Source organism: Larus michahellis, chromosome 6 (assembly GCF_964199755.1).
Source record: "Larus michahellis chromosome 6, bLarMic1.1, whole genome shotgun sequence".
Classification (NCBI taxonomy): Eukaryota; Metazoa; Chordata; class Aves; order Charadriiformes; family Laridae; genus Larus; species Larus michahellis.
Window position 1 is genome coordinate 23,498,081 of NC_133901.1, and position 17,411 is coordinate 23,515,491.

Consider the following 17,411-nt stretch of genomic DNA (forward strand, 5'->3'; position numbering starts at 1 on the left):
GGTGTTCATGGCAGATGCACCAGCCTCGTCATAACCAGCAGTTTCAATAGAACAAAGGTTCGTTTCTCCCAACAGGCATATAATTTGTCCATAATTGCTTCAAACCAATGTCATTCAATAGTATTTCTAGATCTGTTCCTTATGAAGTGCAACATATAATTAGTAAAAATTGGTTTCTTCCTTCAGATAAGGTTTTTTGTCAGTCCATGCAAGCACTGAACTGCATGAAATCACTGTGTTGCATCACAGCTTCTAAAGCTCAAGAGATGTTGAGCAAGTTACCTGTGGAACTTTTGAGCTTGGGATTTATTATGCATTTCATCATCAAGGATTATGCAATGATTAAATCCCCGCATTTGGCCCTGTTCCTTTGAACTAGTGCCTTCTCATGCCCTTTGCTTTGTCAAAGGTTTCCTAAACCATTGGAAATTACAGAAGGGAATTTCCCGTTTGGTTCTGTTCTTCCTGGTCGATCAGCTGTATTGCTATAATGCTTTGTTTTCAGCAGTTCAAACAAGTGTAGTAATATGTAATAAAACAACTTATCTTTGCAAGAATGAATAAAAATGGAAATTTTGGTGAACTGCTGCCAGCCAATTAAAAACTCTCATGTTTCTCATCTTATTGTAGGGGACAGGTAAAGATATAAACAGCGTCTAACATCAGGGTAGGTAAGAGATGTTTTGTTTGGTTTTGTTTTTAAATATTTCATGTTTATTATTAGACCTCAATCTATAAAGAAGTTACTATAAGCTGTAGTCTATCAATCAAATAGTTAATAATTATAAAATTCCTTCTCTGTGTCTCTCTTCAGAAGCTAACGGAATGTTTTAAGTCTTGCATCTGTATGACTGTTCTAGTATCTCACAGGATAGCTGCATAGTCAAAAGATTACCACTGTGGGGCTACAGTTTCAATGCATTTCAAACTGTTTTCCAAATCATGTACGTCTCTGAATTCCCCATGTGCATGTGGCTTCTCATGTGCAAGATTTGGAATGAAAACAGGCATAGTTTTATTGATATAAGTCCACATGTACCTGGAAACCAAACAGTCTGCTTCTGTGCTGCTCCACAATGGGGAGAGCGATGGGGCAAGCCCATCCCCCAGAAATAATGCCCATTTTTCCACTGGTACAGGGGTGTTTAGCAAGGTTGAACTATGAAGTCACGTCAGACTTTCAGCAGGTACTTCTGTGAGGAAAAGCCCTTTGGGATGAAAGAGAGGAAGCGTATTACCAGGGGACAGCAGCCTGGTGACCAGGGAAAGCAGGGACAGAAGAGCTGTAGCTTTGCAGCTGGTATCCAAGAGCAGTCTGACCCCCCAGCTCTCCTCTTTAGCATCCCCCAGCTATCGGTTTCTCAGTATTAACTTGAAAAAGGCTGTTTTCCCTGAAGTGTTTCCTCTCCTTTCGGAACTGTAACTGAATGGCTCTATAGCACTGGCACCTAGGCCGTCTTTGCCTCATCTTTTTATAACACATAGAGAAGGGGTTTGGCCTGTTCCCTCTGGGCCCTGGAACAACAGGAGGGGAGGTGTAGGAGAGGCTGGAAACTTTGTCAATCTGTGTTTTGGTGCTTTCTCTTTGGTGCACACTCTGAGTGCAGCAACAGGGAGGGAGAGCAGGGTTTGTGAGGGTATCTGAGGAAGGACGTTGAGAAACTTACAGCAAAGGGAAGTTGGGAAGAGACAAATAAATTAGGAAACTAAAAGAAGAAAAGGAGAGTTAGACATGACAACACCACAAAAAATAACGTGGAACCCAAGTGTAAAATCATGCTCAGGGCAGGGCTATGTCCAGTTGAGGTTTGAGTATCTCCAAGGGTATTCAAACTGGGCTTTCACATCCCCTCCTGGGCAGTCTGTCCCACTGCTTCACCCCGCCTTGCTATGAAGACGGTTTTTCTCTATGTCTGATGAGAATTTCCCTTCTCACAACTTGTGGCTGCTGCCTCTTGTGCTTTGTCTGTGGCCCTCTGAGGGGACTCTGGGCACAGCCCTCCCCACGCAGCCCCACAGGCCCCAGCACAGGGAAAGAACAGCCTCCCTTGAGCGGGCAGCCCCCTCGCTGACCCCCACTCTGTGTGCAGCCTCCCAGCTGCGTCAGTATTAGGACACTAAACGCAATGTATTGGCCCAGAAATGACCACCCACAACTGGCCCATGAGGTGCTCGTGGCCACCCTGCAGCCTGGCAGACCAGCCTGTTGTAGGCCCCTGGCCAGTCCATATGGCCCGGTTTGGTCATGCAGGTGCTGAGGGAAACCGGGATGAAAGTCTCATGGGGTCTGGGTGGACAACAGTTGCCATCTCCTTATCCACAGGGAATAATTGCTTCCCTTGAGCACATAAGCACCTCCTTGTTTTTATATCTCTTGCCTTCTGTTTGTGTTATGGACTTGTAAATGTAAAGACTGATAAGATATGGTTATGAGTCATATCAGGACCTAGAAGGCAACTTTCTTCAGCCGTCTGCATTAAACCTTTTTTGATTATTTTTTTTAAACTGCTTAGTGTGTACAAAGTACCTTCAGTTTATTTGCACAAAGAACAAATAAAAGGACAGTGCCCCTGAAGTTGAGGCCCTCCTTGTGGCTTTTGATCTAAATCTTAACCTAATTTCCTGAGCCATGAGGTAAAAGGAGTACTATGAGCAAGAGTCCCACTGTGACATAAAGCACAACGTAAGCCATGGCCTCTTGTGGGAATGAGGTGTGATGAAAACTGGCTGAGGGCAGAAGTATGGGGTGAGCACTAACTGGCTGACGTAGTTTCTCTGGTATCCAAACTGCTTGTGCTTAATTTAGGAGCAGGTCGTGGTGTCAAAACTCATGTGAGAACATTCTGTCTAAAGAGCACTGGATGGAGAAGAAATGGAGCTGTTGAGATGCAAGGCCACCTCTATCTATGTATCAGTAATGTTAAGCTGTAATTGTCTAGGAAATGGCATAAGAAGCACCAAAATGGCATACAAATGTAATAGATTTGGGATCAATGAGGAAAGAAATTAGGGGTGAGTTGTTTATTTGGGGAGAGTTTGGGCAGAGGAGAGGAGATACAAGGGTGGTGAAAAGGTGGGTTCAAGAAAAGGAAAAAAAATATGGAATAAGGTATAAAATGAAGAAGGAAGGCAAGAAATGGGAGGATCTTGCTAGAGGAGGAGTGTGGCTGCTTCCAGGCACTGGTGAGGCCAGCCTGTGGGCCCAAGATCCCCGGGATGCTGGGGGCAACCCCTGTGGACAACGCACCAGACTCTCCACCAGGTCTATGTCTGAAAGACAGTGCAGGAGGGGGGAGTAGGAAGGGACAGATTTGTAAGGAAGCATAGACTTGTACCTTAACACTCAGTGCAGGAGGCAAGGCAGCAGAATTGCAGTTTACTAGCACTTAGTAGTGATTTTTCATTTTTCTTTATAATTTAGCCAATATATTAATGTAACTACTGTGTCGGTACTAATAGTAAGCAAAAGAACTGCAACTCAATATTACTTGAAGTGATATAATTGGGAAGTAATATTTCTAATAATAGTGGTGTTTTTATTAGCCAATTAAGGTATTATGTTGGGTTTTTTTTAAAGATGCGCTGCCTAATCAATAACCATTATAATCACTTACATCTCAAGTCTCCAAGCTAATGAGGGAGGGGTGAACTTGGAGAGTAACAAGTGCATTAGCAAGACAGGAGACAAACTGATCTCTCTTTGTGAGAAGGCTTTATTAGCAATTTTTGAAATTGTTTGCCTACCGCTTTTGGTGCTCTTGGTACTAATCCATGGATAAGAAGATAGGGTTACTATCTTGACAATCTTAGAAAATTCTCTTTCTAAAGTAGCTGGAGACTTTCCTAGTATAGTATCGACACTAGAGTGAAATGGGAGGGTGGAAGTGGAGGAATATGAGTTGATAACCCAATGCCTAATTTTCATGTCTTCTTAAAGGCAGTTGCTTGATAGAGACTGGATAGTGTGAATTCCTGCTTACAAAAAAGTAAAAAAAAAATAAAATTCCCAGGTTGTTACTGGACAGCCAGTTTAAAAAAAAAAAAAAGCGGTGCCAATGGGGAAGATGGAGAATTGCTTACTATCAACCTGATGCTTCTTGATACCTGTCAATCTAGAAATAGTTATAAGTTATTCATGTTTACTCCTACCTTTGTGGAAAGGAAGAAGCTACCAAGCTGAACTTACAGCATTTCAGGTGTTATCATTCTAGTTATCTATTTTGTAGCATTGCCTGATGCTGACAGATGGTCCTTAAAACAGTTCAGAAATCGCTGCATACTGACAGCATTGATCTTTGTGTATATTTACGGTGTTTCACAATGACCAAAAAGCAGTTAGAAAAAGCAGTGTACATCAGGGCATGGGATCTTTATTGCCTCTTCCCCTGTCCCTTGGCCAATGGCAGTGGCTCTGAGGAGAAGCATCTCCAACACGTGTGACCATGCGCACTGCAAGGCCACTCATATGTACCCCAGCCATATAAGCTTCCCTAAATTAATTTATCTGTATAATAGCCAGAATTTATCTGAATAACAATCTGTTCTAGAGTTCAAATTTTTTGCATTTCTAGGAAAAAATAATAGGAAGACGCCCTTTGTGAGAGGTAGTGGCAGTCTGTGAAGAACAGAAGGTATGTAATTATGAACTGACTATGACCTGTCCCCTCAGCTCTACTTTCAGAGAAGCTACTTAAAGCTCAGATTACTCTCTAACCACCTGGAACTGGTAGCAGCTCCTGTGTACAACAGTTGACCAGGACGTGGCCTGCAGCCATCGTGTTCATGTCATGCAGGTCACTTAAATGGTGTTGGAAAGTAGCAGCCTTCAGTAGTGGCTCCAAAAGTGCACTTGCAGAGATGAGAGAGCCTCTCTCCAGGGGTTTCTCTGAGCCATGCGAGGCAGTTTGAAGATTGTGTGTGTTTGAGCTGCACGTTCAGGAGTTCCGATATTCGGGTGAAGTTTGGGATGGGAAAGTAACAGGATACAGCTATTGCTTATGAAGCAGCATTAATGCATTCTGGACAGTACAGATTCAGTAGAAAATATAGTCCTATTTCAAGTTGCTTTTAGGCTAACTGTTTCAGATGAAATGGTTCAGATGTGTGATGAACTGGCAAGACACTGGAACAGTGTTGCCCAGGGAAGTTGTGGGTGCTCCATCCCTAGAGGTGTTCAAGGCCAGGTTGGATGGGGCTTTGAGTAACCTGGTCTAGTGGAAGATGTCCCTGCCCAGGGCAGGGGAGTGGAACTAGGTGGTCTTCAAGGTGCCTTCCAAGTCTGACTGTTCTATGAAAGTAATGGCAGTGAATATATGGTAAAAGAAACCCATTTCCATGAATAGTCAATGTTGCCCACGTGGCCCCACCAGTACTACAGTCTGGAGCTCAGAAAGCAGTAATCTGGAAAGCCTGATGTTAGTGTGTTGGCCAACCAGTAAAGACTAATGTAGTGCTTTGGTATCGTTTACCCAGCTCCTCTGAGTGTACCATACTGAAATGAATGTCTGGGTTAGGCCCATCTCCTTCTGCCCCCAAATTGGGCTTATTAGACTAGAGCACAGCAGATACACAGTTTCTGTAGGTAACTGAGAGTTACCTACACTTTACTCTCCTCATTTCACAACCCACACTCCTACCCCTAAAAATATACATGCTTCACCCACAGAACCATTACCTCACAGCCTTTTATTTCCTCTTCTTTTGGGCTGAATCTCCTAACCTACTTAAAGAAAAAAAAAAAAAAATTTCCCCAGCACGCTGTTATCTCTGGTTATAGCACCAGGAAGGTGTGCTTGGGGCCGCATCGGGCATGATGGAATTTGCCATGGGGAAACCCGCTGATGACAGTGGAACCCGCCCTCGTGTGAATTCCCATGGCTCCCGCCACCCCTTTATAAGCAGGTGGAGGTGCAGCAAGGCTGGCAGGACAAACCGGCAGCAGCCCAGCACTCCCAGGAGCACAGCTGCTGTGAAGTGGAAAGAGTGGAAATGGCTGGCTTTAGCAGCAAGAGCTTGGTCCTGGTTTCCCTGTTGGGGCTCCTGGCGCTGCTCCTGTGCGGCACCTCTGATGGTGAGTGAGCTCGGGTGTCTGGCCCCAGGAAGCGGTTCTCGGTGCCTGCCACGCTGGGGTGTGCATGCTCATGGCTGGCAGCAGGACGAGGGAGAGGTGGAAGGGAATTATTTCAGCACAGTATGCTGCCTAATCCTCCTCTTCTGGAGCTGGATAGTCAGGGGGCTGAACAGAGAGTACCCTAGGCAGCACGGCAGTGAGGTCCAAACGGGTTTTATTTACCTGGTCATTTTCCTTCATTCCAGCACAAAGCAACCAGGATTGCTGCCTGTCTTACACCAAAGTCCGTTTGCCTCGGTGGGCGCTGAAGGGTTATACTGAACAGCTCTCCAGTGAAGTCTGCGATATCCATGCGATCATGTAAGTTACTTTTCAGAAGATACTAGTTTTTTCTGACATGTATTAACCTTAAGATAACTGTTTGGGCAGAAGCAATGATTTGAACACTATAAGCATGATTTTTTTCCTTGCTTTTTCAAAACATTAAATTAACTGAATAAATGGTATATGATACCTGTAAACAAAATACATCGTCTCTAGTTGATAGGGACTACTATCTCATAGGACAGCCATACAATGTAAACAATAAATCTGACTGTTTAGCAATCACTGTGCAAAGACATGCTTTGTCTCCAGCTGAGGGCCACGCTAGCCGACACAGGGCCTTCCCTGGCCAAAACCTGTAAACAGATACATAAGTGATGAGTTCTCTTAACTCATAGAGATCAGAAGTTTTTTTTCCCCATGAGATTTTAGCCCTCTTAGATGTTGATCTGTCACCTTAACTTAACAGCAACTATTCTCCTTAGTCTCACAAATTATTTCTGGCATCCAGCAAAGCTCTTTGCCTCAATAGTTCCAATAAATTGAATACAACTTTATGGTGCAAAAAATGATCCCTGAGACTGAAGAAGCTATTACATTTTAATTTCATTAGGTATCTCTTTTTGTTCATACAGTATTGGAGGGCTTGTGGAGCATCCCATATCCAACTGGCATTTACAAAAGTGGTTGCTATTGTTTATTATATAGAGTAACTAAATTGCATGTTTTTGACCAAATGCCTCTTCATAGTATTTACTGGCAGGGATTTCTAATGATTTACTGATCTCTTTATCATTATTTATTTTCCAGTTTCCACACCTACAGTGGACTGAACGCCTGTGTAAATCCTAAGGAAGGCTGGGTGAAGAAGCATCTTCTTTTCCTGAGGTAGGCATTTAAAAATCTAAATACTACTAGGCTGATGAAAACAGAGCATGTATGAAAGCCCATTTCTTACATCCCCTGAATACCACTTCTGATGTGGCAATGCTGAACACATTTGTCTTTCCATCTCCTGTCAGAGATGGCTGCTCCTTTTTAGAGTCTGATGGGGACAGTCATGTCATGTGTCCCTTTTTCTACCTGAGCTATTCTCTCAGGAGGCGCTACATCTTGGAGAGAGAACCTTATAATTGACTTATGGCTGAGGTCATTATTTAAGTGTGTTGTCTCATTCTTTTAACAGCCATAAGCTCAAGAGGATGTCAATGTGATACGGTTTCCAGCAGGGAACTGAACATGGACGTGGCTGAAGAACCACTGGGTTCAACCTCTTGGTTGAGATTGTCGTCCTGTACACTGTTGTGTGCTTACTCACCACTGTCTCTGGCTTCTTTGGAACCGTCGGACTTCTGGAGTTGATTCATATTGCATCACTGTTTTGCTTGAATTAAGCACTTTGTTAAAGTTTCTATTTTTACTAATACTCGTATGTTACTAATATGATGTGAGTATTATTTAGTAAGGACTACCTTAAGCTGTTGTACACAGTGTGAATTTTATTAAGTTTATTTCTTTTTTTTTTTTGTTGTTCAGCATATGTAAAACGGGTTATTTATTCTGCTTTTTTTGTTACTTCTTTGGAATGTCTTGTGCCAAAATGTTTCCTTTTAACTGTAGTTAGCATTATAATCTTGAACTATTGTTAAACAAAGTCTGCTTGTAGAAAAAATGGAAATTGGAGTTTAAAAAAAAAATAAATGTTAAAATCTGCACTCTGTGTTATGTATTTATTTTTTTAGTTGAAAAAGGTGACTTCCCCCTGAAATGAACTCCTTTGCTTATGAGCCTCCAGCTTGAACAATTATTCGCACCTCTTAAAGCCACTTTCCACCTTGCTCACTTTGCTTGCTGTATGTGTAGCTATGAACTCCGTAGGATATAATTCCTTTGTCTCCCCCAGACAGCAGCTATATAAGAAGCTTTTGCTTACTTAACATGAAGACCTTTTCTTTGCTCAATTTCATCTTTATCAGACTTGAGAGAATTTCTCTTACCAGTTTCTCTATTTGTTCAGGAGAAACCTTACGCATATTGTTACAGGGCAAGCTTCTAGCTCATCCACTGAGAAGGATTATGATTATGGTAACATAGTTTGCTCTCAACTTAAAGGGCTATCGCTAGAGGGGAAATTTGCAGTGCTTTCCTCCCCTTTATGCATTTCCTATAGTATATGATGACTTCTAGCATAACGAGATTTGTCTGATGCAGGATCTGGTTGATGGAGGTCTGCAGACACTACTAAAGTACAAATGATGCCTGATAAAAGTAATGGGACCTCGTGGAGTTGTAGGATCATGGGTGCAGGTTGAATGGGGAAGGCTGCTCAGCTTTTTAGGTACTATTATATGGCCCACACACACTTCAGGGATGTGACCAAGTAGGCTGTGCAAGTGTAGTCCTCTCATTGTTGGCACCAGAGTCTTGCAGATAAATCTACATCTTGGGTTTTGGTACCTTTTAGACATAGAGATAGAAGCATTATTTTTAATTTAACTTAAATGTAAAGCAATTTTGGTGTCCTTGAGAGAGGAGCTGAGAGGTGTTGAGTTTTCTAAATCATGTTCATGAGTGTAAGGCGGTTATCTTCTGGTTTCAAAACTTGCTAGAACTTAAGCAATCTCCTTGTGGCTCTGCAAATCTGGGAATTGGCAATTCTCTGTGGGTAAGGCTCTGAAGAAGCAGGATTAATTTGTTTTAATTTCCAGCAGGTGGAATCCACGTTCCTGATATTAATGATATCATGTAAGAAGCTGTTGGCCTCCCAGGGAGGAGTAATTACCCAGCATGTTCCCTGGGGATTCCCATAGCTTCTGGGCCAAACTTCAGAGCTCTGCCTCATACTAGCCAGCAGTGGTCTGGGCTCCTGTTTGGGGTCAAAGAGCTTGCAGGCTAAATCTGGCACCAACAAAACGGTATAGACACAATGAATGGATTCATGTTAAAAACATCAGAAGGTGAGGTTCCCCAAGCCAACCCTGGGAATACGTAGGCATTGGTGGAGACGGTAGGAACCACAGCTATGGTGCAGAAACTCAGTGCAGAAAAACATGGAGTCCACGCTGGCAAATTCAAAGCGAGTGAGCAAAATAAGAAAGTGAAGATCAATATGAAAAATTCTGTGGGTGGCTCTTTGCACTCCCAGCTTGGGCCTGTTAAAAGTTTCGTATTGCTTCTGTAACTCATCCTTCCTCTTGTCAGCCATGGCTCCATCACCACAAAAACCTGGATGCTTTATCCACAGAGCTATGACTTGTGCGATTTTTTTTTTGTTGTTCCTCTTTCATTCTAATTTAATATTTTTTCTTTTTTTATAACAAACCTCACTGGAAGAAAAAAAAGTAATTTGAATTTTTTTTTTCTATGCTCAATAGCATAGATTGATAAGGTTGTTATGTTACTGATAGGAAATTCCACATAAAAATAGCATGTCCCTCCACACATTCCCGAGGATACAGGCAGGTATTATAAGCGAGTGCTGTTTCTCCAAAATAATCGGACTTGAGGCCCATTTTTGTGAGTAAGTAACCTTAAGAGGCCAGTTAAAAGTTCTGACAGCTCGTAAAATCATGAGCATTTCTAGGAAAAGCTTAATCTTGATTACTTTGGTGGGGCTGTTTTGCATTTGTGTAGGTAAGTTTCTTTTTTTTTTTATATCTTTGACCCTGAGATCCTAATTCAGCATGTATAATTTTGTTGAACAATTTAATGTGCAGTGCTAGACAGTCATCTCGGGACCTTTTCCTTCCCTGTATATATTATTTTTCAAAAAAACAAACTGTTTTTTCTTCCAAAATGCCAATGAGGCTTTTTATTAGAGCTTGGATATCATTTGGATAACAGGTGTGAGAGCTGTCAGTAGAAGTCTGTGGAAAAAAATGCTATTGTATAAGTTACCAGTTTAAACAAATTCAGTAGCATGACCCATATTGGTTAGTATTGCCTGATGCATGGATCTGGTTCTGTTCCAGTTCTGGATTTGGATCTGTTCTTGGCTAGTGGGAAAATATGTTTAAATACTATACTTTCTCATATCTGTGTACAGTCCTATGGAATTATCTACATAGAAAAAGGTATACAATGAGGAATGGCTCTTAGAATGCATTTTTATCTGCCACTGCACACTGTATGTTTAAAAATCAGCAGGTGTTAATGAAAGGTAGGAGAGATGTTGATAATAAAAATAACAGCATTGCACAGACAGTGATTTTTGTAAGGAATAGCAAACCTTCTGCTGATTTAATTTTGCTATTAAAATATAAAACCTGCCACATCTCATCTGCTGGGCAAATATTAACAAGTTATTTGTTGAATTACTGTTGAGTTGATAGTAGCTCCTAACTATCAGTTGAAGACTGTTTTTTGTTCCTCAGCTGTTGTTTTTTCCACCTTCCACACCAAGAGGGGTTGTAAAGCATGTGCAAAACCAAGAGACAAATGGGCGAAGGCCCTTCTTAGCCTGCAGCATACATGTTTTCAAGTATATGTGAAAACCAAGCATTACTGGGTGTACTTAGTGACAATGACACTTTTAGATCTGTCATATGGGTGTTGATAATTGGTCAGTTGTTTTTGATTACCAGTACCACCAAGCCCGCATGTAGCTGAACTCTACTCAAGAACTGGATGTATCGTTCAGCTGTGATTTTGTTGAGAAGAGAATGGGGAATTTGTGAACCAAGGAGGGCTTTAGGCTTGTGACACTGTCACTTGATTAAGCCTTCTGTACACTGAGCTCAGCTGTGTCACGCCCTGGCAGTCCTAGTGCAAATACCAGGCTACAGGCAACATCCATTGCCAAAATATGAATCACAAGTTTTTAATCTTCAGACTAAAACCAGTGCATTGTGTGTGTTATGTTTACAAAGTGATTATAGTTGTATGACTGTACAGAAATGGAAAATTATAATCTATGTTCCTATGATCTTGTGGTTGCTCTGTTCTGGGAGGTGTCAGCCTTAACCATCCAGTGTTGCATCCCGAACTCTGTTAAAGGTTTTCAAATTGCTGTTTGTTCCTTCTACATTATCAGTTGCAGACAGCTTCCCGTCAAAGCTCACCAAGAGTTGCTGGCATTAGAACATTTAAATACGATATACAATTGATATCGTGCTGTGGCTGCTATTATATATTAAGCGTAGTGTATTGCTTACGTAGCTACTACTGTAAATAAAGCCAGGCACTTGTTTAATAGTCTTTTAGCTTCCTTGAATTTATGGAATTATTCAAAGATTATGCAATCACAAATACATATTTAATATAAAGCATCAGATGAAATTCAGAATACTGTATGCTTAAAAAGCAAATATGTCACAGGAAAAGTAGAGACTAAAATACTACTGTTAATTGTTATTATTAAATTTACAATGGTATTTCTATAGTTTTGCTTATATGACTTCAGTTATACCCCCAAAATAAAGTAACAATTTTACTCGTATGCATCTGCATCTACTTTCCTGTGTTCCTGAAATTTTGCTACTCTCTAACTTTAAATTGAAACCTCTATTAATTTTATTTTTTTTTACACCCTCTGTATCAAGGAGACAATCGATAGCCTGGGTTGAGATCCCCTGAAAAACCAGATATTCTCTATATAGTGTCCATATACAGAATTGTGCTGGGCACACTCACCATGCATGTCCTGTACTAGAGGGATTTTACCTACCATCAGGGCCACACAGCTGCACATGTAAACGGGAGGAAAAGAAGGATTGCACACCGCAGATTTTCCTAGACTAACGGTTCCAGCAAAGGGATATGAAAATCCAAGGAGAAAGAGCTACCCTACTCTCGGAAGAGGTGACTGATGTAAGTGGGAGTTGACTTTGTATGGTTATCTGTTCTGTGGATAGAAGTCATATCTCAGGTTCTATTAAATTTGGTTCCTTCCCAATGGTTAATACTCTTACTATTGGAGAGGTGTCCAAGGAACGTGTCAGATGCAATCACTAAGGTTCATTAAATATATCAATAATTCCTACATGTATTAATTTACAAACCTAATCTCTTGGTTAAATCTGTTCATATGACCATTGGATCCCATGCGTTCCAGTGTAGTAGATTTTTCACAATACTCCACCTCCTGGAGTAACTTGATTTACCTAAAAGTCTAGGCTTCTCTAGCCCTCAAAGTTACGGAGAAAGCCTTGGAAAATAAAAGATGAAGAGGAACATCTCAACAGCTTTTCACATCTAAGCTAGTTGTTACAATGTTTTGATAATGGACTCATGTTTTTGAGTAGCAGCTGTAGTAGTGAAATTTAAAGGGAAGGTTATTGTTGTGTTTCCTGCAGTGAATGTTACTTTCAGTCACCAGAAATTATGATCTTGAGACACTTTCTCAGTGAAAAAAATTGCAGTTCTAGTTGAGTCTGAAGGTGTATATGTTCTTTCTATCTGTTTGTTTTATAGTTTTTCTCCTTCATTTCTTTGCTACTGGAGATGGATGTAATGGCCCACCGGCTTCAGAGGAGATTTAGCTTGCTTAAGGGCTAACATTAACTGTTTCCTGTGCCACAGTGAATGAGAAGACACACCTAGATAGTTGTAATAAGGTATCAGATACGCTTTTTTGTTAGTTGGGGGGGTTTCTCAGCCTGTGAAGAATATCTCATTTGGAAAGTCACGCTTACAGTAAGAATGAGGGAGAGAGAGAAAAACCAGCTTCTGGAAATAGGAATGGTGTGGCCCAGCAGTTGGGTTCCCTGCTGAGAAAGCCTGAATGACAGGATCCATTCAATAGACACCTACAGCATAAAGCAACGTAGGAAAGAAGGAACACTGAATTAGTGCAATTGGGGTACCATGATTAGTGAAGCCGTGTACGAAAGACCAAAAAGTATTTCTTATTTCTGTGTCAAACTATAGCTATATTTGTGATGCAAATTGTAACTGTCTTCTCTTCTGGCCATGTGCCCATAAGCCAAGGCAACACATTTACGCGTAGGATGGTCTAGTACAACAAAATTGTACTAGACTCCTCCTATGTCTTCTGGATGATAAAATTTAATGAAAACATAGATTGTTCTTGAAGGAACATGGCTTGCAAGGGGATAAACTCTACCATGAATTCATATAACAAATATTGAGGTGACAGTCGATAGCATCATCAGGTACCAAGCACAGAAATATTACAAATCTGTAAGAAGCTACAGACCTGGGTTGGAAGGATAGCAAGGGGCTATGCACTGACCGATCAAGCCATCTAATTAGAGTTGTGTCAGTGGAAACGGATTCAAGTAAGTGGTCCAGTTTTCAGTGAAATTGTCAATTATGGTGTCAAGATTAAACTAGTAGTTTAATATCCTTGCAGCATCATTGGTCAGGTACAAAGCTAGTGAGAACACTATAAACTTACAAAGCAGGCAAATGGGAATTTGAGAATGATAGGCTTAATGTGGCAGATAAATCAGAGCTGTAGAGTGGTCAGTGTGGTGACTTCAACTGTTCATTCAAATGTGGCAGTACCTCATGTATGAATAAGCTTTGATATATAGCTGTACTTAAGGAATACAAATCAAAATGCTCATGTAAAAGTTTGTCATGCATATCTGAAAAATAATATTTTAGCTATAAGTCTTACTACAGTGACTTCTTTTTTCAAATGTACATTTACTAGACCTGGTTGAAAATTAGGATTATGTGTTCCAGTGGGCATCTGAATGTTTCATATTGTTATTACTAGGAACAAATGGTCAAAATATCTTTCAGAGACAATGCAAATCCCAAAGATATCTGAGATACTGCAAATCTCAAAGAGCTGCTCACTCTATAGCATCCTCCAGATTGCCACAAGAGTAGGCCAAAACATTTTATGAATTTTGAAAGTGGCTAGTGCTGTATTAATGCTAATTACAATGAATGAATGATACACGCATATATTGTTTTGCATATCCATATGAAGTACATCAAAATGATGGTAAAGAAACTCTGAATACAAGAAACACGGAGGCAATACAATAGTACTACCACACTTAGTGAAGGCATATAGATATGTAGAAAACATGATGGTTTATGTGAAATGCTTAATGAATTTTGTCATTATAAAAATGAAATATAGAAGCACAAATGAGTTATTTTGACTTTTTTTATTATTATTAAAAACAATGGTGAGATGCATACGCTTTAAGGAAGCTGTGTTTTCTAAAACAAAGCGGCTTTCACTACTTATGTTTTCCAATTCTACTGTAGACTTACTAGAAATCCTGTTATTCGTCAGGAGCTTTCTGCTTTCTCCTGACTCAAAGTGGTTTGTCTCAATTTTGTGTTAGGTATATGTAGAAGTGCTCCTCTATTTTCCTCACTAGGTGCATCCGGATAACTCGCTGGCTTTCATCTTGCAGCTCAGACAATGTGACCACAGAATACTTGCGTAATTACCCGATACCGTCAGCTTTGCCGTCTTGACTGGATGATACAGAGCTCTCCCTAACCAAAAGGTATTCAGCCCCCTCCAGTCTAGACCATGGAAAGCACGATTAAAGGCATTTCTGAGTTCTTCTCAGAGAGGGTAAGATAAATAAATTTTATTGGTGTTTTTTTGCTTTGAGTTTTTTTTTTTCTTGTCATCAGGTCTACCCATCAGCTTGACAAGGTTAAGAGGAAAGGCGCTCCCTTAAAAAGCAGACAGCAAGGAAAACCTTTTTTCAGCTAAGTGAAAATTTGACTGAAACATGTAAAAATGTACGGAATTTACCTGGCTGCATGGGATATGTAAGCAGTCTGTCAGAAATGGAAGAAAAGAGCAAAGAAGAGAACTACTGTTCTTTTCCAGTACTTGTTATTATCTCACTGTAGGTAAACAACACATGCATCTATTCATGTGAACAGAAACCTGTAGACGACACAATTTCTAGGCAAATAGCAACTACTAATTTTTTTTCTTTATTCAAGATAGCTTTAAATGGATGAAAACAGCCATGCAAAGATGAAAAACAATCTTTGGGAAAGAGAGCACTTTGTTCTGTAACACACTGTCAGCTCTTTCTCCCAGAATAGCTCTTACCTAGCAAACAGCAAACTCCCACTAGATCATGTTCTTTATACAAGTAAAATAGTTTTAACATTTTTGATGGCTGTGGTGTCATGATTAGTATTGGAAATAACAGAGCAGAAGTGAGAAGATGCTCTAACAATGCACAGAGAAGTGTGTGTGCATAGCGGTGTCTGTTTGGGCAAGAGGAAGCAGGTTATCTACACCAGAAGCAAACAACCTTGAAAAACCATTTAATTCACTAAGCAGAAACAAGGAAATATCTGAGCACAGTCCTTCTGCAACTGAGAGACCTGACAATTATGAGAAAGGACAGCATGCGAGAAAGGACAACATGCAAAATCTCCCCTTAGTAAAAATTTGCTGCACCCATTACTAACATAGCAGAAAATAGGAAGTGGCTTTCTACATCTTTCCCTTAGCTCAGACTACTCTTGGGCTGGCCTTTCTGATTTAGTTCAGCATACCACAGACTGACCTACTTCAGAACAAGTGGGTCATGATACAACTTTAAATCAGGAAGCCTAAACCCCACTCTTCTCTGCAAGCAAGAGTGTGTTTGAGTCAGAAACACTTTCTTCTTGTTATTCTTCTCAGGACAGTACTTTGGCTCAAGAAAAGAGAGATTTCAGACCTGTGTTGGTAGGAAGAACCCAGAGCTCTCAAAAGGAAGCTCTTCATTGTAACTGTATTAATTTTGCTTTGTAGTGTCCAACACAATTGTCTCCAGCACTCTAAATAAGTCGACATTGCAGCCTTTCAAAGGCTTCTGAATATTGAATGATAGTGAGGTTTATAGTATCTTAACTTTCTGCCACTCCTGCAAACTGCTGACATAAGAAAAATGCAGAGGGCACAACTGATGTATAAGTTATCTTTCCAGGCTGATAACATTGATACTGTACATAAAACCTGATTATCTCATCCAGAGATAAAAATTGCTAGAGATCCTGGCTGTATGTCTCAGCATTTAATTTTTATTTCCAGTGTAGATATTTTTGAACTTTCTACGGTGTGTATGCAGATTCTTTGAAGTTGGCCTTTCATAGCTTAAAGGCTGTGGGCAGTCTTTGGATGCTGAAAAGTATCAGGGCAATGATATTGCCCCAGTAGCCTAAAATTTTTCCTTCTAAAAGTATATACTAGTTGCCCATTTCACTGAACTTTAAAAAGAGTTAAATTTCTGCTTAACAGTCAAGGTTTAGTGGTACAGATTTCAGCTCAGTCTGATGCATCATCAGGGTACCTGCTCGATGAGTCCTCAAGGAATTAGCTGTGTTTAAGTCCTTCCCTTCACTCCCTCACTACAGCTTTTATCTTTGTTGCCTAAAGTCTCCTTGGGTAATCCCACCTGTGCTACAACTCTGGTTCTGTTTTGTCAGAAAGACATACTGTTAGTTACAATATATTTATTTTGCAGACAGGCCTGTTCTGGGTGGCACTCTGGGGAAAACTTCATCTCAGCACGGTGTAAGCTCTTTGTCCCCTGCTCAGGTGGTCACCAATTTTTTCCAGTTACTATATAGGAACAGAGCAAACAATGTCATTATGCCAGTGCCTCCTTGGGACAGTCTGGATAGCAGGCCCAGAGCTAAGAGGGATTTATTTCTGACTCCACTGCTCCTGAATCTTCTGCTACAGAAGCAAGGAAAGGAGGCGAGAGTTGAGGCCTGATTTGACATATCATTTTCCAGTGTCGCTATTGATGACAAGCTGTGAGGTGTGCATGTGCAGATGGAGACTTACAGCAAGAAAGTGAGGAGAGAATGTGCCGAACCATCGGGTACTGACGTCATGGAGCTCTGCAGCCGTTCCATTTCCCTCTCCTCCGCTTAGACTGGTCTGCACTTGCCCTTTCTGTGTCTCATGAAAAGCAAACACAAAAAAAAGCTTGTTGGCATATGATATGCAAAATGATTGAAAAAATGATTGCTCAAGAATATCACAATAATTGATTCAATGATGCAAATACAACCCTGAAGTATAGAATTGAAGAGATGTTTACTATGTAAGTTATATTGGAAC

General features: G+C 40.7%; 1 protein-coding gene across 1 annotated transcript; it reads left to right on the forward strand.

The window, feature by feature from the left end:
- The first annotated feature begins 5,509 nt into the window (after positions 1 to 5,509).
- On the forward strand, positions 5,510 to 7,608 carry CCL20 (C-C motif chemokine ligand 20). The gene is made up of 4 exons (XM_074592019.1): positions 5,510 to 6,070; positions 6,316 to 6,430; positions 7,205 to 7,282; positions 7,581 to 7,608. The coding sequence occupies exons 1-4, from the start codon at positions 5,989 to 5,991 to the stop codon at positions 7,606 to 7,608; spliced, it is 303 nt and encodes a 100-aa protein (XP_074448120.1). The 5' UTR covers positions 5,510 to 5,988.
- Positions 7,609 to 17,411: the final 9,803 nt, after the last annotated feature.

Coding starts and splice junctions, on each gene's coding strand:
- CCL20 (XM_074592019.1), top strand. CDS start 5,989: ATGGCTGGCTTTAGCAGCAAGAGCTTGGTCCTGGTTTCCCTGTTGGGG. Junction 6,071..6,315: donor CCTGTGCGGCACCTCTGATG/GTGAGTGAGCTC, acceptor CCTTCATTCCAG/CACAAAGCAACCAGGATTGC. Junction 6,431..7,204: donor TGCGATATCCATGCGATCAT/GTAAGTTACTTT, acceptor TTTATTTTCCAG/TTTCCACACCTACAGTGGAC.